Source organism: Bos taurus, chromosome 22 (assembly GCF_002263795.3).
Source record: "Bos taurus isolate L1 Dominette 01449 registration number 42190680 breed Hereford chromosome 22, ARS-UCD2.0, whole genome shotgun sequence".
NCBI lineage: Eukaryota > Metazoa > Chordata > Mammalia > Artiodactyla > Bovidae > Bos > Bos taurus.
Window position 1 is genome coordinate 48,092,869 of NC_037349.1, and position 27,286 is coordinate 48,120,154.

At 50.7% G+C, this 27,286-nt stretch overlaps 1 protein-coding gene across 1 annotated transcript; it reads right to left on the reverse strand.

Annotated features, from left to right (window-relative positions):
• Positions 1-6,350: 6,350 nt before the first annotated feature.
• ITIH1 (inter-alpha-trypsin inhibitor heavy chain 1) lies at positions 6,351-20,595 on the reverse strand. The gene is given in 22 exon segments (NM_001075353.2): positions 6,351-6,626; positions 6,782-6,893; positions 7,455-7,627; positions 8,497-8,698; positions 9,702-9,815; positions 9,926-10,006; positions 10,567-10,587; positions 11,025-11,039; positions 11,137-11,291; positions 12,058-12,197; positions 13,103-13,288; positions 13,551-13,732; positions 14,633-14,758; positions 14,848-15,016; positions 15,698-15,814; positions 15,899-16,024; positions 18,092-18,205; positions 18,747-18,909; positions 19,250-19,354; positions 19,794-19,960; positions 20,193-20,213; positions 20,451-20,595. Coding segments are annotated over 22 exon segments (2,721 nt in total). The 5' UTR covers positions 20,553-20,595; the 3' UTR covers positions 6,351-6,496.
• Positions 20,596-27,286: the final 6,691 nt, after the last annotated feature.

Sequence of the window (27,286 nt, forward strand, 5' to 3'; positions counted from 1 at the left end):
CAGCCTCAGAGGCACGGTCTTAGTGCCTCCCAGTGGGGGCTGGGTCCTTCTGGGCCATCCCAGAGCCCTGCCAGCCCCTAGACCTTCCAGAGTGGCCATCATGTGCTGGCCATACTTTTCTGAACAAAATGACCCAGTGACCCTCCCACTTGGCCACCACTGAGCAGAGATAATGAGAATGCCTAGTCACAGGATAGCTCATGTATGGATCAGACTATGGTCTTGACTGAAAGCCAAGACTTCATTTGACTGTGGTATGTACAGAGAGAGTTGACTCCTGGGGGCAGAGAAATGGAGTGAGGAAACAGAAGCTAGGAGGCAGCAGAAGCCACAAGGAAAGAGGGGACTAGTGACTGGAAATGGCAGCAGCCACAGAAGCAAAGACAGAGAGTTGCCACCTTAGCAAAATGATGGTAGATCAACAAAGGGAACTGCTGATGCCCGGCTGGGGGTCCCTGCTCTCCTCCGGCCTCTTGAATTCTTATAGTGACCCCTACTACCACCAGGCACCCAGCTCTGGGCTGACACCTGGGAGCAGAAAGAAGAAGGGCCCTTCCACATGGTTCATGCAATCACCTTCAGTGTCTGCAGTCACTGACCGCTAGGCCCTGGGGCTGTGGCAGAACTGTTGTCCTGCCAGCATTGCCCAGCAGCCCCTCCTCATGCCCACCCCCAGCCCCTTTCCTCCAGGCTGCCACCTCATCCCTCACTACTTAGAGCTTTGTGGGAGGAACAACTCATAATAGGAAATTCTGAGGTTGCTCCAGAGGCCCCTGAGGGACATCTGGGGACTTGAGGGAGCCAGAGTCATTAGACAGAATTTGGAATTAAATGGAATCTAAGACATCTTCAGGTTCACCCTATTTCTACTCTATAGGATGGGAAAAAGAGGCCCTAGTTAGGCAGGGCTTTGCTCAGGATGACCAGCCAGCTGGCAGGCCATGGCCCTCCCTTAAGAAGCCCAGAATACTCCAAACAGTGGGCTAGGCTCTGAACCTTCACGGGCTGTCCCTCAGGGCTCTATGTCCCTGGGCCTGGGGCAGCCCTGGGCCTCAGCCTCTGTGCTGTCAATCTGAGTCCTCATTTGGGGCAGGAACCAGACAGAAGACCAGAAAAACAGCAATGCTCTGGAAAGAAGGGAGTAGAGGCCCATCACACTTTGCAAGAAGGGCCAGTGGCTCCCCAAAGTACAAGGTCATCTCCCCACACCCTGTAATGTCACATTTCAACTGGGCCCCCAGACAAAGCCAGGAAAGAAATTCTGAAGGGGTCATTCCAGGCCCCATTGTGAGGAGTCAGTGGGCTGCTATTCATGAAGTCAGAGCTTCTGGGCAGTGGCTGTATCTGCTTTGGGGAGATTTGCCTGCTCCCAGAAGTGCCAACCCCCAGCTGGAAAATCCAGTGGAGGGTGGAGGCCTGGGAACTGCTTCCTGAGGCCCTGACTGCAGTGAGTGAGCCTCTAGTTCCTGGCAGGACTTCTTCAGGACTCCAAGTCCATATATTATATATATATATATATTTTTTCACATGCTCATGGTAAGTAATACTTAGAAAGATCTAGATCTAGAGTGGCAGCTGCGTGGTGCTGGAGCGACTTTGAGGAGATACCCCACTTCCAAGGGCAAAGGAGAAGTCTCAGCAAGATGGTAAGGAGGGGTGAAATCACGAAATCACATTTAGAATCAAACCCCATACCCACCAGAGACCCTCAGAGGGCTCAAACAAACCTTGGGCGCACCAGGACCCAGAGACCCGACAGAGACTAAGACAGAACTGTGTTTGAGTGTCTCCTGTGGGTGCAGGTCAGCAGTGGACTGCTGCAGGGGCAGGGGCTCTGGGTGCAGTAGACCTGGGTCTGGCATAAGTCCTCCTGGAGGAGGTCACCATTAACCCCACCATAGAGCCACCAGAGCTTACACAGGACTGGGGAGACAGAGTCATGGAGTGCACAAACACAACCGTGTGCACACCAGGACCCAGGAGAAAGGAGCAGTGATCCCACAGGAGACTGACCCAGACTCGCCCGTGAGTGTCCAGGAGCCTCCGGCGGAGGTGTGGGTCAGTGGTGGCCTGCTGCAGGCTGGGGGCCCTGAGTGCAGCAGTGCGTGCCTGGGACCTTTTGAAGGAGGTCACCATTATCTTCATTACCTCCACCATAGTTTGGCCTCAGGTCAAATAACATGGAGGGAACGCAGCCCCACCCATCAACAGAAAATTGGATTCAAGATTTACTAAGCATGGCCCCACCCATCAGAACTAGACCCAGTTTCCTCTCAGTCTCTCCCGTCAGGAAGGTTCCATAAGCCTCTTATCCTTCTCCATCAGAGGACAGAATGAATGAAAACCACAATCACAGAAAATTAACCAATCTGATCATATGGAACACAGCATTGTCAAACTCAATGAAACTATGAGCCATGTCATGTGGTGCCACCCAAGATAGACGGGTCATGGTGGAAAGCTCTGACAAAATGTGGTCCACTGGAGGAGGGAATGGCAAACCACTTCAGTATTCTTGTCTTGAGAACCCCATGAACAATATTAAAATGGCAAAAATATAGGACACTGGAAGATGAACTCCCCAGGTTGGTAGGTGTCCAATATGCTACTGGAAATCAGTGGAGAAATAACTCCAGAAAGAATGAAGAGACGGAGCCAAAGCAAAAACAACACCAGTTGTGGATATGACCGGTGATAGAAGTAAATTCCAATGCTGTAAAGAGCAATATTGCATAGGAACCTGCAATATTGTTAGGTCCACGAATCAAGGCAAATTGGAAGTGGTCAAACAGGAGATGGCAAGAGTGAACGTTGACATTTTAGGAATCAACTAAAATGGACTGGAATGGGTGAATTTAACTCGGATGACCATTAAAGCTACTACTGTGGGCAAGAATTCCTTAGAAGAAATGGAGTAGCTATCATAGTCAACAAGAGTCTGAAATGCAGTACTTGGATGAAATCTCAAAAATGAAATGACAAAATGATCTCTGTTCATTTCCAAAGCAAACCATTCAATATCACAGTAATCCAAGTCTATGGCCTGACTAATAATGCTGAAGAAGGTGAACTTGAATGGTTCTATGAAGACCTACAAGACCTTTTAGAACTGACACCCAAAAAAGATGTCCTTTTCATTATAGGAGACTGGAATGCAAAAGTAGGAAGTCAAGAAATACCTGGAGTAACAGGCAAATTTGGCCTTGGAATACAGAATGAAGCAGGGCAAAGACTAATAGAGTTTTGCCAAGAGAACACACTGGTCTTCGCAAACACCCTCTTCCAACAACACAAGAGAAGACTCTACACACAGACATCACCAGATGGTCAACACCGAAATCAGATTGATTATATTCTTTGCAGCCAAAGATGGAGAAGCTCTATACAGTCAACAAGAACAAGACAGGAGCTGACTGTGGCTCAGATCATGAACTCCTTATTGCCAAATTCAGACTTAAATTGAAGAAATAGGGAAAATGACTAAATCATTCAGGTATGACCTAAATCAAATCCCTTATGATTATACACTGAAAATGAGAAATAGATTCAAGGGATTAGATCTGATAGAGTGCCTGAAGAACTATGGACAGAGGTTCGTGACATTGTACAGGAGACAGTGATCAAGACCATCACCAAGAAAAAGAAATGCAAAAAGGCAAAATGGTTGTCTGAGGAGACCTTACAAATAGCTGTGAAAAGAAGAGAAGCAAAAACCAAAGGAGAAAAGGAAAGATATACCTATTTGATTTCAGAATTCCAAAGAATAACAAGGAGAGATAAGAAAGCTTTCCTCAGTGATCAATGCAAAGAAATAGAGGAAAACAACAGAATGGGAAAGACTAGAGATCTCTTCAAGAAAATTAGAGATACCAAGGGAACATTTCATGCAAAGATGGGCACAATAAAGGACAGAAATGGTATGGACCTAACAGAAACAGAAGATATTAAGAAGAAGTGGCAGGAATACACAGAAGAACTATACAAAAAAGATCTTCATGACCCAGATAACCACGATGCTGTGATCACTCACCTAGAGCCAGACATCCTGGAATGTGAAGTCAAGTGGGCCTTAGGAAGCATCACTATGAACAAAGCTAGTGGAGGTGGTGGAATTCCAGTTGAGCTATTTCAAATCCTGAAAGATGATGCTGTGAAAGTGTTGTACTCAATATGCCAGCAAATTTGGAAAACTCAGCAATGGCCACAGGACTGGAAAAGGTCAGTTTTCATTCCAATCCCAAAGAAAGGCAATGCCAAAGAATGCTCAAACTATCGCACAATTGCTCTCATCTCCACATGCTAGTAAATACTCAAAATTCTCCAAGCCAGGCTTCAACAGCATGTGAACCATGAATTTCCAGATGCTCAAACTGGTTTTAGAAAAGGCAGAGGAACCAGAGATCAAATTGCCAACATCTGTTGGATCGTCAAAAAAGCAAGAGAATACCAGGAAAACATCTATTTCTGCTTTATTGACTATGCCAAAGTCTTTGACTGTGTGGATCACAACAAACTATGGAAAATTCTTTAAGAGATGGAAATAGCAGACCACCTTACCTGCCTCCTGAGAAATCTGTATGCAGGCCAGGAAGCAACAGTTAGAACTGGACATGGAACAACAGACTGGTTCCAAATAGGAAAAGGAGTACATCAAGGCTGTATATTTTCACCCTGCTTATTTAACTTATATGCAGGGTACATCATGAGAGTATATCATGCTTCCTTCAGTCCAGCATGAAGCACAAGCTGGAATCAAATTTGCCGGGAGAAATATCAATAACCTCAGATATGCAGATAACACCACCCTTATGGCAGAAAGCAAAGAACTAAAGAGCCTCTTTAGTGATGAAAGTGAAAAGATGAAAGTGAAAGAGGAGAGTGAAAAAGTTGGCTCAAAACTCAACATTCAGAAAAGTAAGATAATGGCATCTGGTCCCATCACTTCATGGCAAATAGATGGGGGAACAATGGAAACAATGACAGACTTTATTTTTGGGGGCTCCAAAATCATTACAGATGGTGACTGCAGCCATGAAAATAAAAGACACTTGGTGTTTGGAAGGAAAGTTATGACCAACCTAGACAGCATATTAAAAAGCAGAGACATTACTTTGCCAACAAAGGTCTGTCTAGTCAAAGCTGTTTTTTCCAGTAGTCATGTATGGATGTGAGAATTGGACTATAAAGCTGAGTGCCAAAGAATTGATGCTTTTGAACTGTGGTGTTGGAGAAGACTCTTGAGAGTCCCTTGGAGAGCAAGGAGATCCAGCCAGTCCATCCTAAGGAAATCAGTCCTGAGTGTTCATTGGAAGGACTGATGCTGAAGCTGAAACTCCTACACTTTGGCCACCTGATGCAAAGAACTGATTCATTTGAAAAGACCCTGATGCTGGGAAAGATTGAAAGCAGGAGGAGAAGGGAATGACAGAGGATGAGATTGTTGGATGGCATCACCGACTCAATGGACATGAGTTTGAGTAAGCTCCAGGAGTTGGTGATGGACAGGAAGGTCTGGCGTGCTGCAGTCCATTCGGTCACAAAGAGTCGGACACAACTGAGCGACTGAACTGAACTGAACTCAGAAAGATCTAGAACAAACTTTGGCCGTCAGCCGCCAGAAAATTTACATGGAGTGGTTAAGCACATAGATGCTGATGCCAGATAGAATCGGTTCAAATCCCAGTTCCACCACTTAAACCATGAGGGATTTGCGACAAGTTACCTAACCTCGGATATAAACAGTCATGACAAAAGTGTCCCCTAGGGCTGTTGGGAGAATGGAAGTGAAAGTATGTCAGTCAGTCATGTCCAACTCTTAGCAACCCCCTGGACTGCAGCCCGCCAGGCTCCTCTGTCCATGAGATTCTCCAGGCAAGAATACCAGAGTGAGTTGCCCTGCCCTTCTCCAGGGGATCTTCTCAACCCAAGGATTGAACCCAAGGTCTCCCGCTTTGCAGGGAAATTCTTTACCGTCTCAGTCACCAGGGAAGCCCTAGCGCTGTTGGGAGTATGTATATATTCAGTTAATTCAGCAAAGGCACTGAAAACAGTACCTGACTGCAGGAAGCACTGGGGCAGCTTTGGCCATTGTGGGTCATTCCTATACAATCCGCCAGCGTGTCCTTTGGTCTCTGGACCAAAAGGGGAAGCCATGTGCATGGGACACTCGGGCATTCAGAGGGCACAGGGCCAGACGGCTACAGAGAATGGGGGTGGGGGTGGAGGCAGAGTTGGTGCAGGCTCCCTCCTGGCCTCCAGGTCTGCTGTGACTCCTGAGCCCTTCTGAGGAGCAACATCTTGGGTTGCCTCCTTGCCACCCCCTGTTCCCCAAAAGCAGCCAGGCTGAGCTAGACATAGCTTCTCTTTAATGGAAATCATGAGTGCTTTGACATAGGAGACCAGCTTGAACGGGAAGGTGTGGCCAGTGCAGCAGGTCAGGATGCTACCCTGCCCCTCTGCCGTGGTCCCAAGGGAGGATGGGTGTGCCAGCTGGAGCTCAGAAGATGTCAGGGACGATATAGTCAGTGTGGATGCCGTCAATCAGCCCATCCCCATTGTTGTGAATGAACCAGCAGGTCACCTCAGCCCCATGTCGGGGGTCCTTCCTGTAGTCTTTTTGCAAGCCCCTGAGGAGAAATATGCCAGCTGGGGTCACCTTTTAGATCCAGCAGGGCTGTACCTCCCCAGGACGCCCACCCGACCCATGTGACACCTAGAAGAAGACCTGGACCAATGATGGAGAAGGCCAAGGGCAGAGATGCTGGGAGAAAAGTCCACCCACCTGGTGACTGTCAGGCGGCGGTTCTTCACCACCATTGTGGCATCTGTTTTTGTGGGGTCAGAGCCTGGGTGGAGGTTGGACACTTTATAATCAAAGGGGTGGAAGAATTGTCCTGGAAAGGCATGCACAAGACCGTGGTTACCATCGGGGGCCTTGCTGCCCTGTGCTCACCAGGTGCTCCCTGGAGGTTTAGAGTTATGGCACTATTTTTTCCCAAGGGCTTGACTGTTTCTGATAAATTTTAACATCCAAAGCCACCTCTAGTTCACTTACTATAAAGAAGCAGATATGTTGCTTCTATAGGAATTCCAAAGGAGTATGGCTGGGGAGAGGGGAGGGAGGGGTAGAGAGCAGGGTCTGCAGGAAGGCCACAAAGAGAAGCGGTGTGGCCATGACCCATCCCACCCAGGAGGTGTCTGGGAGTCCACTGGACCTTTCTCTTTTCTAATTGGACCTCTCCTTACACGCTCTCAGGCTCACTTAAGCTTTAGTTTCACTGTGTTTGATTACAGCCTCTTTGAGGGACAAGCCGTCACCAGGACCCTCTTTGGAGCTCTGAGCCTTGGAGGCCACGTTGGAGGTGCACCTGTCCTGGTGCCTCGCAAAGCTGACCCATGGTGAGTCCTAACACGCCACCCCCCACAGCTCTGCCAGCCTGGCCAGCCGGACATACCCAGCAGCCCGTGTGTCCGTGCTGACATCCGGTGACTATCCAGCACATAGAAGCCCAGGAAGTCCTGGCGGACAGCACTCCCCCTCCACACCCGGTGCAGGACGACCTCGAAGGTGCCCCCATCCTCCACAGACACCACCAGGTTCCTCTTCCTGTTGATGGTCACCAGCACCCTGTGGGGCCGGGTGCCATGAGGGTGGATGCAGCTTCACTGCACCCCTCCGTTCAGCTGCTCTTGTCCTTGGGACCCAGCTCTTAGGACCCCCTCTCCTCTGAGATGGTTGAGTATTTCTTGCTCCACACTTCTTCCCACATGTTGCTGCTGGGTATATTCTGTACAGGCCCTGTGCTAAGCCCTCCATTGAAACTATATCATTCAATTCCCCCTTTGATCCTGTGAGGACCACAGCTCAAAGAGGTTAAGAAGTTGCTCGAGTTCACATAGCTGGTGAGTGACAGAGCCAGGACTTCTACTCCAGCCTGTCAAGTGTGAGTCTGTGTTCTTTGACTCATCATATGATCCACTATACTGGACCCTGCCCACCTCTCCCTATAGCTCCACTGACCAGCACTGGGCTCTGATGCTCGGCAGTGTTTACAGATGAATGAGTGAAGGAAAGAACAAACACTAAACAAGTCATACTAAGACAGCGCTGAAAGACCAGCCCAGAGAACACAAGTTCAGCAGAGGAAGAGACCAGGATGGGTTCAGGGAAGAGGTGGCCCTTGCGCTGGGCCTGGGAGGATGAATTGCTTGGTTTGGTGGAGACAGGACTGTGGGGCGAGGGTGCCACAGGAGCTCAGGCAGCCAGGCCCAGAGACACGCATCCCGGAACCAAAGGAAATTGGGAGTGAGGGGTCGGGAATGGTTCACAGGGCCCAGCATGTCCGCACGGAGGCCTTATGACCTCACTCACAGGCAGAGCTCAGGGAATGAGGGTCCACAGGCTCGGGGGGTGGGGCTGGCTCTGGGGCTTCATGCCTTGGTCCTCACCACACTCACCCCTGCCTCCCTTCCCAGGCCCCCGCCTAAGCTGGTTACTCATTTTGCCGCAGGAAGGCCTGGTCCCTCCAGGAGAACACGGGCCCGCCAGACCCAGGGTTCAGCGTAATGTTCTGAGGAGTCACTTCCAGCTGGAAGTCAGTTGCGGGGTTTGCGATCCCCAGACGCCCGAAGTACGTGCCCTCATGCTTCCCAGGGCTCCCAGCCTCGTTGCCGATGAGCTGCCCGTTCACTGAGAAGCCTGCAGTAGGGTGAAGGGTCATCAGGTCGGGGGCCAGCTCTCACCAGAACCCTGCCAGCCAGTCTTTGCTCCTGCCCTCCCTCTTTGGTCACTGAGAGCCTCAGCACCCAAGGAGGTAGGCTTTCAGGACAGGTGCAGGCCACACACAGCACTGCCTGCCTCCCTTCCCACCACCCTCTCTGAGATTAGAATGCTCCGTTCTGCGCTCTGAAGGAGGTCTCGCCTCCCCAGGACAGGCCTTGGAGCTGCTTATTCTCCATGACGCAGGGCAGGTGCTGTAGGTGAGTCTTAGGGCCTCTCCACAGAGGCCTCCTCTGAACTGGGCAGCAAGCAGCCCCCTCCCCATTGTCACTGTCCCAAAACTATCCTTGTCTCATGCTCTGAAATTGTCACCTAAGAATCTGTTCACCTGTTTATCTCCCTTCCCTAAACTCCACGAGAGCAGGGACTCTGTCCGGGTTTCCATTGTGTCCCCAGCCCTTTGGATGTGCTCAACAAACATGTGCAGATGACCTGAATGGACTGGGAGGGTGGGAGAAGCGTCCAAGATATGGAGAGGGCATTGTTCTCATCACTGGAGCCCGGGGGCAGCGGGGAGGTTGACTCCAAGACCCCTGCAGCCATGCAGGGCCAAGGGAGGGGTATGCAGCAGGGTCACAGGATAATTTACAGGACTCGGTACAAAATGAAAACAAGGGGCCCCTCCTTCAAAAATTAAGAATTTCAGGATGCAACTGCAGAGCATTAAATCAAGCATGGGGCCCTTCCCATGCACGGTTCCGTGCACCTGCACAGGTCGCATGCCCACAAAGCTGGCCCTATGTAGCGCCCAGGCAGGTGGGTGGGGTGTGACGGCGGCAGGCTGAGCCCAGCCAGGTGGCGGGTACACTGGGTGTGGGCAGTGGGGGCCACAACCACTGTCCTTCCTGGTTATGGCTGAACGCTGAGGGCAGAGGAGCCTGGGCCCCACCCTCTCTGGCAGGGGGTGTGATGTCACCAGTACCTGTGTCAGGATCCTGCACCAGGCTCAGGACCACACCAGGCTCCTCGTTGATGTTGAAGCACAGCGTGTCCTCTTTCTGGGGCACGTGGATGAGGAAGTGCGGGTCAGTATCCACTGAGGGCACAGCATGGAGTCCGTTAGACTGAGCGTTAGGCAGATGGGGCCAGCTGGGAACAAGGGTTCAGCCAGGCAGGAATGTCCCTCAGACCCTCCCAAGGACTCACCGCCAGTCACTTGGTCTGGCAACTTCTTGATGTCGAGGCTGGAGTGCGTTGGAGCAGGCTGGGAGGCCTGTAGCATGAAGGCTGAGCAGCAAGAGTGAACGGCCTTTAGAAGGGAGGTGGCCAGGCTTTCCCTGCAAATGGTGGCTCCTTCTCTGGGGCCCCTCCCACCCAGGCAGGCTGGCCCGAGGCCGCGGGTGCACGAGTGGACATGGAGACTTTGACACCTCTCGGGATGTGGGAATGGAAGTTTGGCCCAGAGCAATGGCCTGGCCTGGAGAAGAAAATGGCAACCCAAACAAGTATTCTTGTTTGGGAAATCCCATTGACAGAGGAGCCCAGTGGGCTATAGTCCCTGGGGTTGCAAGAGTCAGACATGACTGAGCAACTAAATCACCACTACCAGTGTCCTGGCCCCAGCTCGGTCTCCTTCATGAGGACCTGGTGGGCTGGTGGCTCTGGGGTTGGGAGGCCAGGCCTGGGTCAGGGGGAGAGTTCTGAGGGCTCCCAGCGAGAGGGAGCGAGGAGCACTGGAGCAGAGAGAGACAGCCTTAGATGGGCAACACCCTGGGCTTTGCTCAGGACTGAGGGTGGTCCCGTGGAGCAGAGGTAAGACGTGCGTTGTCAGGGTGACGGCCACTTACTCTTTCTGGGTCCCACCATCTCTGTAGAGGACAAGGACAGAGGACAGCGTCACCCTCCCTGCTCCAAGGGCAACTGGGCCAAAACATCAGTCAGGCCTGGGCAGCCCTCTTCCTGGGGGTCCCAGCCCTCCTCCTGTGGGACTCAGCCCTCTCCTAGGGGTCCCAGCCCTTCTCCTGGGGGTCCCAGTCCTCCTTGCAAACGGATGCTCACACTAAGGGCCCCAAAGAAGGCCCGGGAGTGGAGGGGTTCAGGCTGTGTGAGGGCTCCCCAAACACTCAGGTAGCAACAGTTTGGTTACAACAAAGTGGGGAAGGGCATCTCAGGGAAGGAAGAGACCAAGAAAGGCTGGAGCCGGGCAGGTGTGGGGAGGGGATCTGTGTGTCTGGTGGCCAGAACTGCGCCACTTGCCCAGCCACCCAGAGCCCCTTGCAAAAGTCAACATGATTTAAAAACTCACCCAAGGGCAGATAATCTAGAAAGGAGAGAAAGGAAAGAGAATTAACGCCCTGGAGGCTTTTGGTTCTCAGAAGCCTCCCCATGCCCACAGCCTCCCCTCAGCCAGCCCATACCGTCCAGGGGCTTATCAATGATGGGCTCCAGGCCGTCCTGGTCTGTCATGCCCCTGACGGTCATGGAGGTCAGTGGGGTCACGAACTGATAGGCCAATGACATCTGCAGGGCCTTTGCTGACACGTTGGCCTTCTCCTGGCCCTCCAACTTCATCCTGCGAGACAGACACCGGCTCCAGGCCTGCAGCTTGGACGACAGTAAACTTGCATTCCCTTGTCCTTTCCTGCTGTTGTTGACTTGTTCAACAGGCATGGAATAAGCCCCTGCAGTGGCCCCACTCAGGGGCTGCCTTCAAGGACCTCATGATTTAAATGCCTCCCATAGAGAAATGGGTTTCCTTGGTGACTCAGATGGTAAAGAATCTGCCTGCAATACGGGAGACCTGGGTTCAATCCCTGGGTCGGGAAGATCCCGTGTTCTTGCCTGGAGAATTCCATGGACAGAGGAGCCTGGAGGGCTATAGTCCATGCGGTTGCAGAGTCGGACATGACTGAGTGACTAACAGTTTCATAGAGAAAACCTGGAGGTTTGGTAGAGCTGGGGGATGTGCCCCAGAATTCAACAGCTGTGACATTCTGGCAAGTGGTCTAACCTCTCTGAACCCCGGTGTGCTCGGTATGTTGTGAGGATGAACTGAGTGTGTCTGGACACAGTAGCCCCACGGGCAAGGGCAGCATCGCCCACAGAGCTAAGTAGGAGCAAACGGCAGGCCGCCCTGTGCCCCCCTGCAGGCCCCGCCCACACATTGACTGCCTGGTTGATATTAACTTAGAGAGCAAAGTCAGAGAACAGTAAATCTGACCTGCTCACACGCTTCAAGACTCAGAACCACCCCTTCTTAGTTCAAAGACCCAGGGGTTGTGGGGCGTGCTCTTGGGCGGTTGTGCCCCCATTCCCCTAGGCAGCCAGTGGGCTGGTACCTCTTGGCCAGCAGCTCCTGGATGGTCAGGTAGGCCCACAGGCGTTCAACGTGGTTCTCCAGCATGTGGCCCCGTTCTCGGAGCAGTTTCTTCATCTCTTCCTTGTCCACCAGGCAGGTTGTCATGAATTCTTGGCCCTCCTGAGAGAGGCGAGGGCGAGAGAGGCTGTGAACCTTTGTCAGCATTCCATCCCCCTTCTTTCCTAAGCCTGCTCTTCTCATCCTCACCCATCCATTCCTTCCATAAAAGTTGCCAAGCACCCTCTGTGAGCCAAGTTGACCCAGGCCTCGGGGATCCCAGGGGAGGAGGATCAGGCTCTGCTCTCATAGAGTTACTGTCTCTGGGGGATGCCAGCAAACAGCCGGCCAGTCCACCATGCAACTGTGTCCACCCCACCCCGCTCCTCCAGATGCCCATTCAACTTGCCGCAGCCCACAAGTGTGCCTTTTCTCCTCAGCTACGATATGGGGGCACCTCTTCCCAGGGGTTTGCCATGCACAGGATTATTTCATTTACTCCACACAACTCTCTAGTGCAGTTTTACCCTCATAGTACAGAAAGGCCTAGAGACCTGGACCCATTTGATCGATATCACCCACCTGGAGCCAAGGTCTAGCTCAGCTTTCCTCACTGAAAGCCGGAGTCCTGAACCCTCAGCTACAACCAGACGGCTAGACTCCAGGTCTCCAGGACCCCCGAGCGTGCATGTGCACACGTGCACTGCACTGTGGTACAAAGCTGAATGTGTAGTAGGTGCTCAGGAAATAGTGTCACTTGAGAAGGAAGACGCTAGCCTCTCACTGCCTCATGCTTTGGGAGGAATGACATGGGGAATAACAGGTGGTCCAGTTGGCTGCAAGGATGACCACTTATCAAGGCCACTTGAGCCTGCCCTCAGGATGACTGCATTAGGAGAACGTTCAGCCCTGGGGGTGTGTGTGGCCTGGTGGGGTGAGGGCACTCCTCTGGGGAAAGAGAGGCTGCCAAGGGCACAGGGGTGGGGAGCTTCTGAGTGCCTCTCCACCCTTTGCAGCCCTCTATTTACCCCGTGAGCTCGCACGTCCGCCTTGAAGCTGCTCAGTTTGTGGTCAGCAATGCGCCCCGCCACCATGATTTCCGAGCCTTCGTAGTACTGTTTATGGCGGTGCTGGGTCAGGTCTGAGACGGCTTCCCGGGGGTACAGCAACTCCACATCCCTCAGGAGGGGGTTGGCTACCTGCTCATAGAAACCCTGCAGGAATGGGGGTGGGGTGCAGCCTCAGAGCTGGTGGGTCACCCTAGGCATCCAACAGGAAACCCCCTCACAAAGTGGTATGTCAGGATCGCTGCCTTATAGAAGGAATTGCAGGCTCAGGGGTTAAGGAACTGGCTCAAGGTCCCACAGCTAAGTTGAACTCTACACCAGAGCTTTATCTGCTCTGGGCTGGTGGGTACATGGCTGCCAAGGCTCTGATCCCCATGGCGTGACTTTGAGGGGCTGTGGGAGAGGAGACCTGCAGCTGCTGGGTAGCATCATGATCCTCGTAGATTCTCTGGACACGTCCGTTGTTCTCCAGGGACATGACCTCCAGGAAGTTCAAGTCCACATCATGGCCAAAGCCCAAGTTGTAGAGTGGGAACCTGCCCTTGATGCCATCTCGGACATTCTTGAGGATTTGGGTACGATCCATCACCCCTGCAGCCACACAGCCAGGTAGGGATGGGATGCATGTGGGGCATGAGGGCAACTTGGGGCACCCTCTGGGGGCCAAGCCTCCCATCTTAGACCATCTCCAGTCCCCACTAGCCTCTTGAGGCCACGCCTCTTGCTGTCTCCTCTGGGTGATGCAACAGCTGCTAACAGAGCTCCTAGAAGACTGCCCATTTCCATGGATCCATCATGAGCAAATCTGATTTTAAACCCTCCACGGCTCCTCCCATGGCCTGTGAGGGCCTGCTGACCTTTCCACTCTGTTTTACCTGCTTTATACATGCCTGCACTTCCTGCACAGACCTTGCTGGTGCACAAACCTTGTTTTGTTCAAGCTGCCCCTTCTGCCAGGGATGCCTTCCTGCTTCTCCTCTCCTCCTTCCAGATGGAGCTCAGGGCTCACCTTCCTCCAGGAGGCCTTCTGAGACTCTGCCTGGGTCAGGTGCCCCTTGTCTGTGGTCTTTTGGCCTCCTGGCACCCTGTTCTTTCAGAGCCCTTGACAGAGCATCTGTTCCTGGGTCTGCCTCCCCCAGTGGACCCTGGACTCCTTAAGGGCAAAGATGTTTCTTGTTCTCTTAGTGTCTCTTCTTGGTCCCTACTCCTGTGCTTGGTGAGGTACTGAAAACACAGTTCATTAAATTCAGCCTAGGAGTCCTGTCCCTCCTTCTGGGCCCCGTCCAGCCCTGTGTCATGGAGAAACACTCCCAGTTTCCCACCTCAGGACAGAGGAGCACCTTGGAGCTTCTGCAGACTTTATGGTCTGAACTCTGCTCTTAGACAAGTGCTCAGCTTTACCCTTAGCCTCTCTGCCCCCAGACGGCATCCCCAGTGCCTTCCATAATGAGCAGACCCAACACCTCCCAGGGTATCCCTGATGGCACTTACCTTCTGTGGGCTCGCCATCTGTCAACATGATGAGAATTGAGGCGTGGTTGCTGAGTTCTGGGAGACTTTGCTGAGCTTTGTTCAAGATCTCAATTCCCCTAAGCAGACCTCCATTCAGGTTTGTAGCTGCAAAAAAAGAGAAAGCAGATCAGTGTGTGCCTTCAATCTGAGGGGACAGAGGTGGCATCAAGGTGGCCCCAGACCCCTGCCCCTACCCCCGGCCAGGGAGAATTGCTGCACGAAGTTCCGAGCTGCCTCCAGGTTGGCAGGAGATGCCTGCACCAGCGAACCCTTCCATGACTGCACTGCAGACCCAAAGAGGACCAGGTCGAAGTAGTCCCCTGGCCGCATGTCCCCCAGGATTTTATGGAGCGCCTCCTTGGTCTGTAAGGATAGGACAGTCAGTGGAGGGACAGGGCCCCAGGATAGTGCCTTCTGTAATCTCCAGATGCCCAGTTAAAAGACCCACAGGGTTAGAGGCATGTGGCAGACAAACAGGAGGGGCAAGAAAGCTAGTGGTGACAGGAGAGGAGCCTCCTGCTGAGTGAGCCCTGGGGTGGCTGAGGGCGTGGAGAAGGCAAAGGGACCCAGTGGGAAAGGGAAATGACCAGGAGTTCAGGGGGGCAGGGTTACGACAGAGGACCCCTGGAGGCTGGGTTTCTAAAACCCTGCTTGTCCACCAATGGTTTCACTGTGCCATGGACAGGGCACAGATCATGCGTGTGGAGGGGAGGCTGCTGCCAGCTGCAAGCCATCTCTGGACCCCTGTAATCATCCCCACATGCCTAGAACACAGGTCTCATCTTCCAAGCCCTCCCCCACTGGTAAACGTCATGACTCTGTGGGCCCTGTCACCTTGCTCCTATGCTTGCCATCGAGAAGTGAGTGTACTTGCTCATGGCTGCACAGTGAGAAGTGGCCCTGACCACTGGGATTTCCTGTTAGATTACCCTGCCTCTGGCCAGGGACAGAAGTCCCAAACCCAGGCTCTGCGGGCAAAACTAGTTTGGGGTGGGCGATGGGGTTGAAGAAGCTCCCACTGGGCTGTTCAGAGCCACCATTTACCTGCTTCAGTTTCTGGCCTTCCATGGAGGAGCTGATGTCAATCACAAAAACCACATTCTTGTTCAGTTTTTTTAGGTTTTGGGGAGCAAAGAAGTGGGCAAAGTAGTTATTGGCGACCTGAAACACAAACGGGTGAGTGAGGCCGCTCTCAAAAGGACCCCTGTCTGCCCCGTAAGTCTCAGGCTAGAAGTTCAGACTCACCAGGAGGTCACAGGCATCATCCCGATTGACATCGTAAGTCACCTTGAAGTCCCCATTCAGCAAGGTTGTAGAGCACGTGGGGCAGGTTTGCTGCTGGCTCACTGTGGGGCGGAAAAGCACGTGACCCTGGAACAAGCGAGAGTGTGAGGCATTACTGGTTTGCAAGGACAACATAAGATGTGTGCATGTGTGTGTGTGTCGTATATAGCCATAGGAATGAGTCTCATGCGACCCTCACCCTGCTGCTGAGAGTGCACGCCTGTGCAAAGTAGGAGAGAAGACCTGTTTCTTTGCTCACATGCTTCTGAATCATTGGAATTGTCTACAATAAGTATCGCCATTTCGGGTACACAATGAAAAACAAAATAACAGCAGCATGTTGGAAATTCCCTGGCAATCCAGTGGTCAGGACTCTGAGTTTTCATTGCTGGGGGCCCAGGTTCAATCCCTGGTTGGGGAGCTAAGATCCCGCAAGCCACATGGTGTGGCCAAAAATGTAAATAATACCAGGATGAGAGACACTTGGCATCTCATACTGTTCAGTGAAAAAAGAACACTGTGCTGGAAAATGGAACCTGCCTGGATAGACAAGGAGAAGGAAGGGCCCAGAGTGGGAGCTTCAGCCTGGTTGAACTTGGTGCTGGTGCTCAGGGAAATTGGGGGTGGTTTGCTGGAAAACTCAGCAGTGGCCACAGGACTGGAAAAGGTCAGTTTTCATTCCAATCCCAAAGAAAGGCAATGCCAAAGAATGCTCAAACTACCGCACAATTGCACTCATCTCACATGCTAGTAAATACTCAAAATTCTCCAAGCCAGGCTTCAGCAATATGTGAACCATGAACCTCCAGATGTTCAAGCTAGATTTAGAAAAGGCAGAGGAACCAGAGATCAAATTGCCAACATCTGCTGGATCATCAAAAAAGCAAGAAAGTTTCAGAAAAAAACATCTATTTCTGCTTTATTGACTATGCCAAAGCCTTTGACTGTGTGGATCACAGAAATCTCCTGCAGAAAATTCTGAAGGAGATGAGAATACCAGACCACCTGACGTGCCTCTTGAGAAACCTATATGCAGGTCAGGAAGCAACAGTTAGAACTGGACATGGAACAACAGACTGGTTCCAAATAAGAAAAGGAGTACATCAAGGCTGTATATTGTCACCCTGCTTATTTAACATCTATGCAGAGTACATCATGAGAAACACCGGGCTAGAGGAAGCACAAGCTGGAATCAAGATTGCCGGGAGAAATAACCTCAGATATGCAGATGACACCACCCTTATGGCAGAAAGTGAAGAAGAGCTAAAGAGCCTCTTGATGAAAGTGAAAGAGAAGAGTGAAAAAGTTGAGTAAGCTCCGGGAGTTGGTGATGGACAATGAGGCCTGGCATGCTGTGGTTCATGGGGTCGCAAAGAGATGGACACGACTGAGTGACTGAACTGAACTGAACTGTCCTCAATACATTTCTGTACCTCCGTACTTTCCACATTTTTCTTAAGGACCCTTTCTTTTTACATTTTGTTTGTTGGTTATAAAAGTAAAATATGTTCATTAAAGATATTTGAAAAGAATTACTAGGAAGACAAAGACGATTCCCTTGGGCCCCTACTGAAAGCAAGCGTTTGCTAGCACTCCACCGTGTCGCATTTTGTTTCTAAGGAACCCCTCCAAAACTGTAGGAAACATTTCTTCTAAGTGAACTGTTACAGTCACTACCAAAGGTGGGGGGGGGAATAAACGGTTTGCTCCTGGCTCTAGTTGAGGGCAAGTTAGGAAGCGGGGCACTAGCTGGGTATCACCCATCCATATGCCGCACTCCTCAGGAACCGGGGTAGGAGCAAGCAGGATGCTCCTGGAATTCTTGTAGATGGGTGGGAAGCGACAAGTGGTAAATGACTGGGTAGGCCAACATCCTTGCCAAACTTAATCATGTTTCCAAGAACACTGGGGCTTGGAATGCTGAGGTTTACACATGTGTCCTATATACTGTGAATGCTTTCCCAGGAGTATGAGATAAGCAAAGAGGAAACTGAGGCTTAAGCAAGCCAGCAACTCGCTGCAGACCAGGCAGACAGACCCTCCCCAGCCTTAGGCTTTTGAGAATCAGAAGTGCTGAGTTCTCTTCTCTCTCCCATATGGCAGCCTGGTTGAGCTAGGCTGAGAAGTCTCTGAGGGCTCCGCCATCTGACGCACCTTTTTCCCTGAGAAGGACTTCTTGATAAGTTGGGCAGCCAGTTCCTTGGGGAGGAAGGAGGCCTCGACATCCAGCTTCCTGATCCCCTGGGGCTCAAAGATGTCCACGTCGATCTGTGGCATTGAAACAACTCCTGCACCAAGGCTCGCATTTGGGAACCATCATCAAGTCTCAGCCAAGAGCCAGCGTGTATCCTGGCCCCCCCACCATATGCAGCGCCCACCCAGCTCTCAGCACAGGGCCTGGCATGTCACAGGCATTCCAAAAATATTGGCCAAATGAAGATGTGCATGTCTGTGCCCCTCAACTCAGCCACCACTTATGTGCCAGCCACAATGACAGCCCCTCAGGCTGTCTGGGAGTTTCCTACAAAATCCCTGAACATTCACTATCTCTCATGATCTTTGCAGCACTTCTGGGACACACAGAACCCCCATTTAACAGATGAGCAAGCTGAGGCTCAGAAGGAGAAGGCTGGAGGGTTCAGGGAGCCACAGAGAGCCACTGGAGCCCACCTGGAAGAGTTAGTACCCTCCCTGTGTGCCCAGGACTGCACACAGAGGGTGCTGAGCTTACATGTGCAGCCACAGTGAGGGAAAGGCAAGAGCCTGGCTCCTGAGACCTCACGCCTGCCTGTGGTCACCCGCGAGCTACCTCAAAATGCTGCACCAGCTGCTGGGGCTTGACTTTGATGACAATGTCGTACTGCATGAGCTTCCGCCTCAGCACCTCCTCATAGGTCAGCCGGAACGTGGCCTTGCTCCGTGGACCGACGATGATGTGGATGGAGAACTGCTCCATTGTTCTCCCTGAGGCCCTGGATGTGCCACCAGGGCCAAAACCAGACACGTCACATGGTAAGTGACGTGTGGGTCCTTGTCACTTAAAACATACTCCTCAGAATCAATTTCTCTTATTTTTAGTGCTTCCCCCAGCCTTCTTTGACCCTCACCCTGCCTTAGCTGACTGGCCAGAGTCAGGGCCCCCTTCTCCAGAGGTCTTGTCCAACACACCTGTGCCAGCAGTGGGTTTGACCAGTTTACTCCCATCCCCTCATCTGGGGCTGCCCTCCACCCAAGACACCTTGCAGCCTTCAGATCCATGCTGGCAGGGGGTGGGTGGCACCAGAGATTGGGCCGGCAGGGCCCAGAGCTCACCTGACAAGTCCTGCATTCTCTCCTGAGATGGCTGCTTTCCGGTATTGCTTCCATGCAGTCACTTTGTCCTTTATGTCTCCGGTGAAGGCATTTTCATCTGCTGTGCTGCAGGGAGGAAGAAGCCATCAGGGCAGTGCCCCTCCCCCACCACATGGGGCCTTGAGTCGGGGGCACTCCCAGTTCGGGGTTGGGGGGGAATGGAGGCGGGGGGTAGCACTGAGGAGGTCCTGTCCAGGTGAGCACTTGGGGGAGGGCTTCCCCTGCCAGTCTCCCGCTGACCCCAGAGTAGCTCAGGGACCCTAGCACGGAGGTGGGCAGCCCCGGCCACAGGGTCCAGCAGTAAGCCTTGGGTGCTGGCCTGTGCTCCTGGGCCCTCGGCTGAAAACATTCTGTCAGAGGCTTTGGTTTGCTGTCCAAGATGGCAGCCCAGAGCAGGCCCTAAAGGGCTTTTCAGTCCCTCAGAGCTGGGTCTGGCCCTTGGCCCTTGGGTATGAGGGGAGCCCTGGCTGTGGGCTGGGCCTGGTGAACCAGGCAAGGCACGCACATGGCAAAGTCGCTGATGAAGGCCGTCTTGGGTATTTCCACGTTGAAGGACACTTCCTTGGCTGTGTCAGCGCTGTTGACCACTTGGCTGGTGATGATGTAGTGGGCGAAGCGAGAGGTGACTTTGCAGTTGACTTTCAAACTGCGGATGACCACACCATCGACAGCCTAAAGTGGGATGTGCAGGAGGTGGCCTAGGATGGGGGCCCCCCAGCACCCAGCTCTGACATGGGTGCTATTCTGTATGCCTGAAACAGTGCCATGGGAATTGAGGTGGCTAGAGAGCCCCTGTCTGTGGGAGTCAGGAGTCCCCCTGCCCAGGGGCATGCCCTGAAACCTGGGGGAAACTGGCGGTAATAATGGCCCCACCACAGACCCCTTTGCCGAGACCCACACTCACTGCATCCACAGCCATTCGCTTCTGTAAAACAAAACCAGGGCAAGTGTGAATGCAAGCACTCAGGGGACCAGGGCCTATCTGTTAAGGCATGGGAGTGGGATGTAGCCTGTGTCCTCAACACCCCAGCTTCATCTCCCCAGTGCTGCTAGGGGGTCCTCTCCCTTCAGAGGAAGTCGAGGTGGGTGGGGAAAGCCCCCATCCCTGGGTTCCCTTCCAGGCTCAGCTGCCTGGTTCTGGCCCAGGGGTATACCCACATACCTTGCCACCTTTGGGATTGCGTGTGGGTGAACCCTGAGCGGCCACGGCCTGCAGGGCGAGCAGGGACACCAGGCACACGCAGAGGAGCCCCCGCAGCCCCATCGTGCCGCGCGTGATCTCAAGACTCCTGCTGCCTTGTCACCTCACTCAGACCATGAGTAAATACAATGCTGGATAAACACAGATTAAACATTAGACAAGGTCAGGGCAAGTATTACAATTTGAGGGATCAAAAATTGACAGTGAAAGCTTTCTCTAGGGGGATTCCCAGCTGTGTAAACTCCCGGCCAGACTCAGACTGTGCCCCTCGGTTAGAACCGCACTCGGCCAGCGTGAATTGTGAATTTTAATCCCGGATCTGTGGCACAGGGGCAATACCAGTGATACGGTGGCAGGTGTCAAGAAGCCACAATTAAAAATGAATTTCTCTTCATTAGGTGTTCTTGTCAAAATTCTTTAATCATCAACAAACTTTTCAGACAGTCATATAGTCACCTGGGAGGCAGATATGATGATTTAGGAAGTGTCTGCCCACATCCTTGTTTCTGACGGCACCAACTCTAGCCATCCTGCCAGGGCCGTCTGGACAGTTCTGGGGATACGTAATGGGTGACGCGCCTTCTAGGGCGGTCAGCTTTGGGAAGAAGAGCAGAAGCAAACCTCATCGTTTCTCTGGGCAGGGATGCAGAGGAACCGGGAGCAGCGGAGACGAAGATGAATGCCACACTTTCACGATGAAGGGTGGACTACGAGCCACCCTCTGCTCTCAGCCCTTTATGATCTGATTTCATCCTCAATGTGTCCCTGGGATGTTGGTCCCACAGCAAATGAAAGAGGAGGTGTTCAAACCCACATCTCTCAGATGCCAAAGCCGAAGCCTATGATGCAATGACAGAAATGCCCTCTGTGTTATTAGGAAGCAAGAAGAAGCAGTCAAATATCCCAGAGAGCCATCTTGTCCCTGCAGTCTCTTAAATTTTATGCACAAACCCTCCCTGTCCCCTACAAGCCCCAGCAGACTGGGCAGACACAACTCTGTTCAACCCCCTCCATGGCCCTGGTAGGGATGTACTGGCTGCCGTGACCCTGATGTGGTGAGCGGGCCCAGAAGCTTCTTTGATCTCTGTTTACTTGTCCTGGACTTTGTCTTATAGAGCAGCTTCTGGGAAAGGGTTTATTTTCCCTAGGCCAGAATGCCCTTCTCGCCTGTTTTCTGGCCTTTGTGGGAGGTGAGATGGATCAACATGAAACTGCACACTGGGGGTTATGTTGATTTCCTGCATGAATATCGACCGTGCCCTGTGTTGGGTTGGGTACAGTGTCAGCACCAGGACACTATAACGATGAGACTCAAGTGCCTCACTGTGTTCAGTAAGGTGAAGTGAAAAGTGTTAGCCACTCAGCCCATCCAACTCTTGATAGCACCATGGACTGTAGCCCAGCAGGCTTCTCTGTCCATGGGATTCTCTAGGCAAGAATACTGGAGGGGTACCCATTCCCTTCTCCAGGATATCTTCCCAACCCAGGGACTGAACCCGGGTCTCCTGCATTACAGGCAAATTGATACCCACAAATCCTCTGAGTTCTCTTTCTTGCCACTTCCAAGGGCTGTGGGTAAGTTCCTCTTGGTTCTGAGCTCCACTCTCTGTGTCAAGCTTCTAATTGAATTGGCTTTCCAGTCTGGGGCAGGTCAACCTCAGCTAGCATATGGTTCCACCCAGAACCCAAGCCTCTAGCTATTGGTTTTATCCACTGTTCTTCATTTGATTGCAATCCCAGTCCACATTTCTTGGGGTCAGCTGGTTCAGTCCTTTCCCTACTCCCCAGTTCCACACTGGGAATTGCTGGCACTTCACACAAGGTCTTCACTTGGCTAGGTTACTGTTAGTTTCTACTAGTGTGCACATGAGGTCTAGACTGTAGCTACTAGGAATCTCAGTAGTCAAAGCCACAAAACTGGTGGAGCACTTAAAACCTATTAGAGAACACCCACCTAACTCTAGTGCTTAATCACTTCACTCTAACTCTGCAACTCTATGGACTGTAGCCTGCCAGGCTCTTCTGTCCATGGGATCATCCAGGCAAGAATACTGGAGTGGGTGCCATTTCCCCAGGGGATCTTTCTGACCCAGGGATCAAACCTCTGTCTACTGGGTCTCCTGCATTGGCAAGCAAATTCTTTACCACTGAGAAGCCCCAGGGAAGCCTGAGGACAGCCCTCTAAGGTATTAATTTGGCTCTCAGTCAGTCAGTTTGGTCCCTCAGTCATGTCTAACTCTTTGTGACCCCATGGACTGCAGCATGCCAGGCCTCCCTGTCCATCACCAACTCCCGGAGCTTACTCAAATTCATGTCCATTGAGTCAGTGATGCCATTCAACCATCTCATCCTCTGTCATCCCCTTCTCCTCCTACCTTCAATCTTTCCCAGCATCAGGGTCTTTTCAAATCAGTCAGGTCTTCCCATCAGGTGGCCAAAGTACTGGAGTTTCAGCTTCAGCATCAGTCCTTCCAATGAATAATCAGGACTGATCTCCTTTAGGATTGACTAGTTGGATCTCCTTGAAGTCCAAGGGACTCTCAAGAATCTTCTCCATCACCACAGTTCAAAAGCATCAATTCTTCAGTGTTCAGCTTTCTTTATAGTCCAACTCTCACATCCATACATGACTACTGAAAAAAACATAACTTTGACTAGACAGACCTTTGTTGGCAAAGTAATATCTGTGCTTTTTAATACGCTGTCTAGGTTGGTCATAACTTTTCCTCCAAGGAGCAAGTGTCTTTTAATTTCATGGCTGCAATCACCATCTGCAGTGACTTTGGAGGCCAGAAAAATTAAGTCTGTCACTGTTTCCACTGTTTCCGCATCTATTTGCTATGAAGTGATGGGATCAGATGCCATGATCTTCATTTTATGAATGTTGAGTTTTAAGCCAACTTTTTCACTCTTGTCTTTCACTTTCATCAAGAGGCTTTTTAGTTCTTCTTCACTTTCTGCCATAAGGGTGGTATCATCTGCATATCTGAGGTTATTGCTATTTCTCCCAGCAATCTTGATTCCAGCTTGTGCTTCATCCAGTCGAGCTCTAAGAGACCCAAAACAGCTAAAGCAATGGGATCAAGTTTCAAGTAATTGAGTGCGCCACCTTCTGGCACAACTGCATATTTTATATCCAAGAACTCTGGATCTGGCAGTTGTAATTATCTACAAAAATGGTAAAATCTCACGAAGACAATCTGGACTTACAGTGGCTGATATGAGAAAGGTTCCAGTTAGACAAGAGCATTTGTTTAAGAAGTGCATTTGAAAGCAAGGGTTCCCAAATCAAACAAACAGAATGGGATACCTATTTTAATTGGTATGCAGAAACCTCCAAAAGCCTTCAAGATTCCATAATACCTTCACTGAGAGACTCATGGCTAATGAAAAATTAAAGACACAGAGGCACCTAAAAGAAAAGGCTATATAGGATTGATGCAACTTTGACTGCTCCCCTCTGTCTTCCTTTACTTGGGTATTCATTCTATTAATTCTCTGTCTGATTTGTCTTTTCACTCTGAAGAGACTACAAGTTCGAAACACAAGTCCACCAAGTTAGTGGCCTTACAGATGTCCTCATATCTACCCTCAAAGGAGGACCCCCGTGTGAGCCCCTCCCAGTGTTGGTGGGACTCCTGAGAGATTTTCTGGTAAAGCTATTTTATTTCCTTAAATAGCCTAGGGAAAATTAAAATTAATAGATAACCTTAAGAAATTCTGGTAGATACTGGAGACTGAAGGTGGGATCCTGGGAGAACTGGTAAATGCAGTGAACAGTAAGAATACTAACCAGATTCAGCTCTCCCGAATATCTCTCTGTAGAGTCCAGACAAGCCAGGCAGGGGAGCGGGGAAGGAGAGGCTTGATGTTGTACTTGCCTTTACTGTTTGTCCTGGCTGAAAATTAACAAGATTTATTTGAAAGGACTTTCCCCCACCCCCCGCCCCTAGTTAGCTCTTTGACCAGAAACTGGCCAAACTGGAAGTTAATATTCAGAGCCTGATAAGAATTTTTTTTGGGGGGTGGGGGTGGAGGGCTTCTCTAAGCTAAATATACACAAAGGGAAAGAAAAAAACTGAGCAAGCAAAAAAATCTCCTGAAGCTTTTGTGGAAGGATTTACAGAAACATTTCAAAGACAGATAGCTGTAAGTCTAGAAATAGGGATCTTATTGATTTCTTTCTTAGTTGAAGATTTTCTCCCTGATACAAAGAAGCAAATTGAGAAAAATGTAGTTGTATGGAGAGGGGGTGTGGTGGGGGGGTGTCAATCAATAATGTCATTTAAGTTACAACCCAATCCCCTGAGGAATTAAAAACAACTGTCCTTCAGATCAGATCAGTCGCTCAGTCGTGTCCGACTCTTTGCGACCCCATGAATCGCAGCACGCCAGGCCTCCCTGTCCATCACCAACTCCCAGAGTTCACCCAGACTCACATCCATCGAGTCAGTGATGCCATCCAGCCATCTCATCCTCTGTCGTCCCCTTCTCCTCTTGCCCCCAATCCCTCCCAGCATCAGTGTCTTTTCCAATGAGTCAACTCTTTGCATGAGGTGGCCAAAGTACAGGAGTTTCAGCTTTAGCATCATTCCTTCCAAAGAAATCCCAGGGCTGATCTCCTTCAGAATGAACTGGTTGGATCTCCCTGCAGTCCAAGGGACTCTCAAGAGTCTTCTCCAACACCACAGTTCAAAAGCATCAATTCTTCGGCGCTCAGCCTTCTTCACAGTCCAACTCTCACATCCATACATGACCACAGGAAAAACCATAGCCTTGACTAGACGGACCTTTGTTGACAAAGTAATGTCTCTGCTTTTGAATATGCTATCTAGGTTGGTCATAACTTTCCTTCCAAGGAGTAAGCGTCTTTTAATTTCATGGCTGCAGTCACCATCTGCAGTGATTTTGGAGCCCAGAAAAATAAAGTCTGACACTGTTTCCACTGTTTCCTCATCTATTTCCCATGAAGTGATAGGACCGGATGCCATGATCTTCGTTTTCTGAATGTTGAGCTTTAAGCCAACTTTTTCACTCTCCACTTTCACTTTCATCAAGAAGCTTTTTAGTTCCTCTTCACTTTCTGCCATAAGGGTGGTGTCATCTGCATATCTGAGGTTATTGATATTTCTCCTGGCAATCTTGATTCCAGCTTGTGTTTCTTCCAGTCCAGCGTTTCTCATGATGTACTCTGCATATAAGTTAAATAAACAGGGTGACAATATACAGCCTTGATGTACTCTTTTTCCTATTTGGAACCAGTCTGTTGTTGCATGTCCAGTTCTAACTGTTGCTTCCTGACTTGCATACAAATTTCTCAAGAGGCAGATCAGATGGTCTGGTATTCCCATCTCTTTCAGAATTTTCCCAGTTTATTGTGATCCACACAGTCAAAGGCTTTGGCATAGTCAATAAAGCAGAAATAGACGTTTTTCTGGAACTCTCTTGCTTTTTCCATGATCCAGCGGATGTTGGCAATTTTTGCAAAGCCAGAAATGCAGCTTCAGAAACAATTAAAATCCACCTGTCCTTTTTAACCAGTCCTCAAACCTGCCCTCAGTTCAGTTCAGTTCAGTCCCTCAGTCATGTCTGTCTCTTTGTGACACCATGGACTGCAGCATGCCAGGCCTCCCTGTCCATCACCAACTCCCGGAGTTTACTCAAACTCATGTCCATTGAGTCGGTGATGCCATCCAACCATCTCATCCTCTGTCGTCCCCTTCTCCTCCTGCCTTCAATCTTTCCCAGCATCAGAGTCTTTTCAAATGAGTCAGGTCTTCCCATCAGGTGGCCAAGGTATTTGAGTTTCAGCTTCAGCATCATTCCCTCCAAAGAAATCCCAGGGCTGATCTCCTTCAGAATGGACTGGTTGGATCTCCTTGCAGTCCAAGGGACTCTCAAAAGTCTTCTCCAACACCACAGTTCAAAAGCATCAATTCTTCGGTGTTCAGCTTTCTTTATAGTCCAACTCTCACATCCGTACATGACTACTGGAAAAAACATAACATTGACTAGACGGACTTTTGTTGGCAAAGTAATGTCTGTGCTTTTTAATATGCTGTCTAGGTTGGTCATAACTTTTCTTTCAAGGAATAAGCGTCTTTTAATTGGTTCAGTCACCATCTGCAGTGATTTTGGAGCCCCCCCAAATAAAGTCTGTCACTGTTTCCACTGTTTCCCCATCTATTTGCCAGGAAGTGAGGGGACCAGATGCCATGATCTTAGTTTTCTGAATGTTGAGTTTTGAGCCAACTTTTTCACTCTTCTCTTTCACTTGCAGCAAGAGGCTCTTTAGTTCCTCTTCACTTTCTGCCATAAGGGTAGTGTCATCTGCATATCTGAGGTTATTGATATTTTTCTTGGCAGTCTTGATTCCAGCCTGTGCTTCATCCAGCCCAGCATTTCTCATGATGTACTCTGTATGTAAGTTAAACAAGTAGGGTGACAGTATACAGCCTTGATGTACTCCTTTCCCTATTTGGAACCAGTCTGTTGTTCCATGTCCAGTTCTAACTGTTGCTTCCTGACCTGCATACAGATTTCTCAGGAGGCAGGTCAGGTGGTCCGGTATTCCCATCTCTTTAAGAATTTCCAACAGTTTGTGGTGATCCACAAAGTCAAAGGCTTTGGCATAGTCAATAAAGCAGAAATAGATGTTTTTCTGGAACTCTCTTGCTTTTTCGATTATCCAACAGATATTGGCAATTTGATCTCTAGTTCCTCTGCCTTTTCTAAATCTAGCTTGAACATCTGGAATTTCACGGTTCACATACTGTTGAAGCCTGGCTTGGAGAATT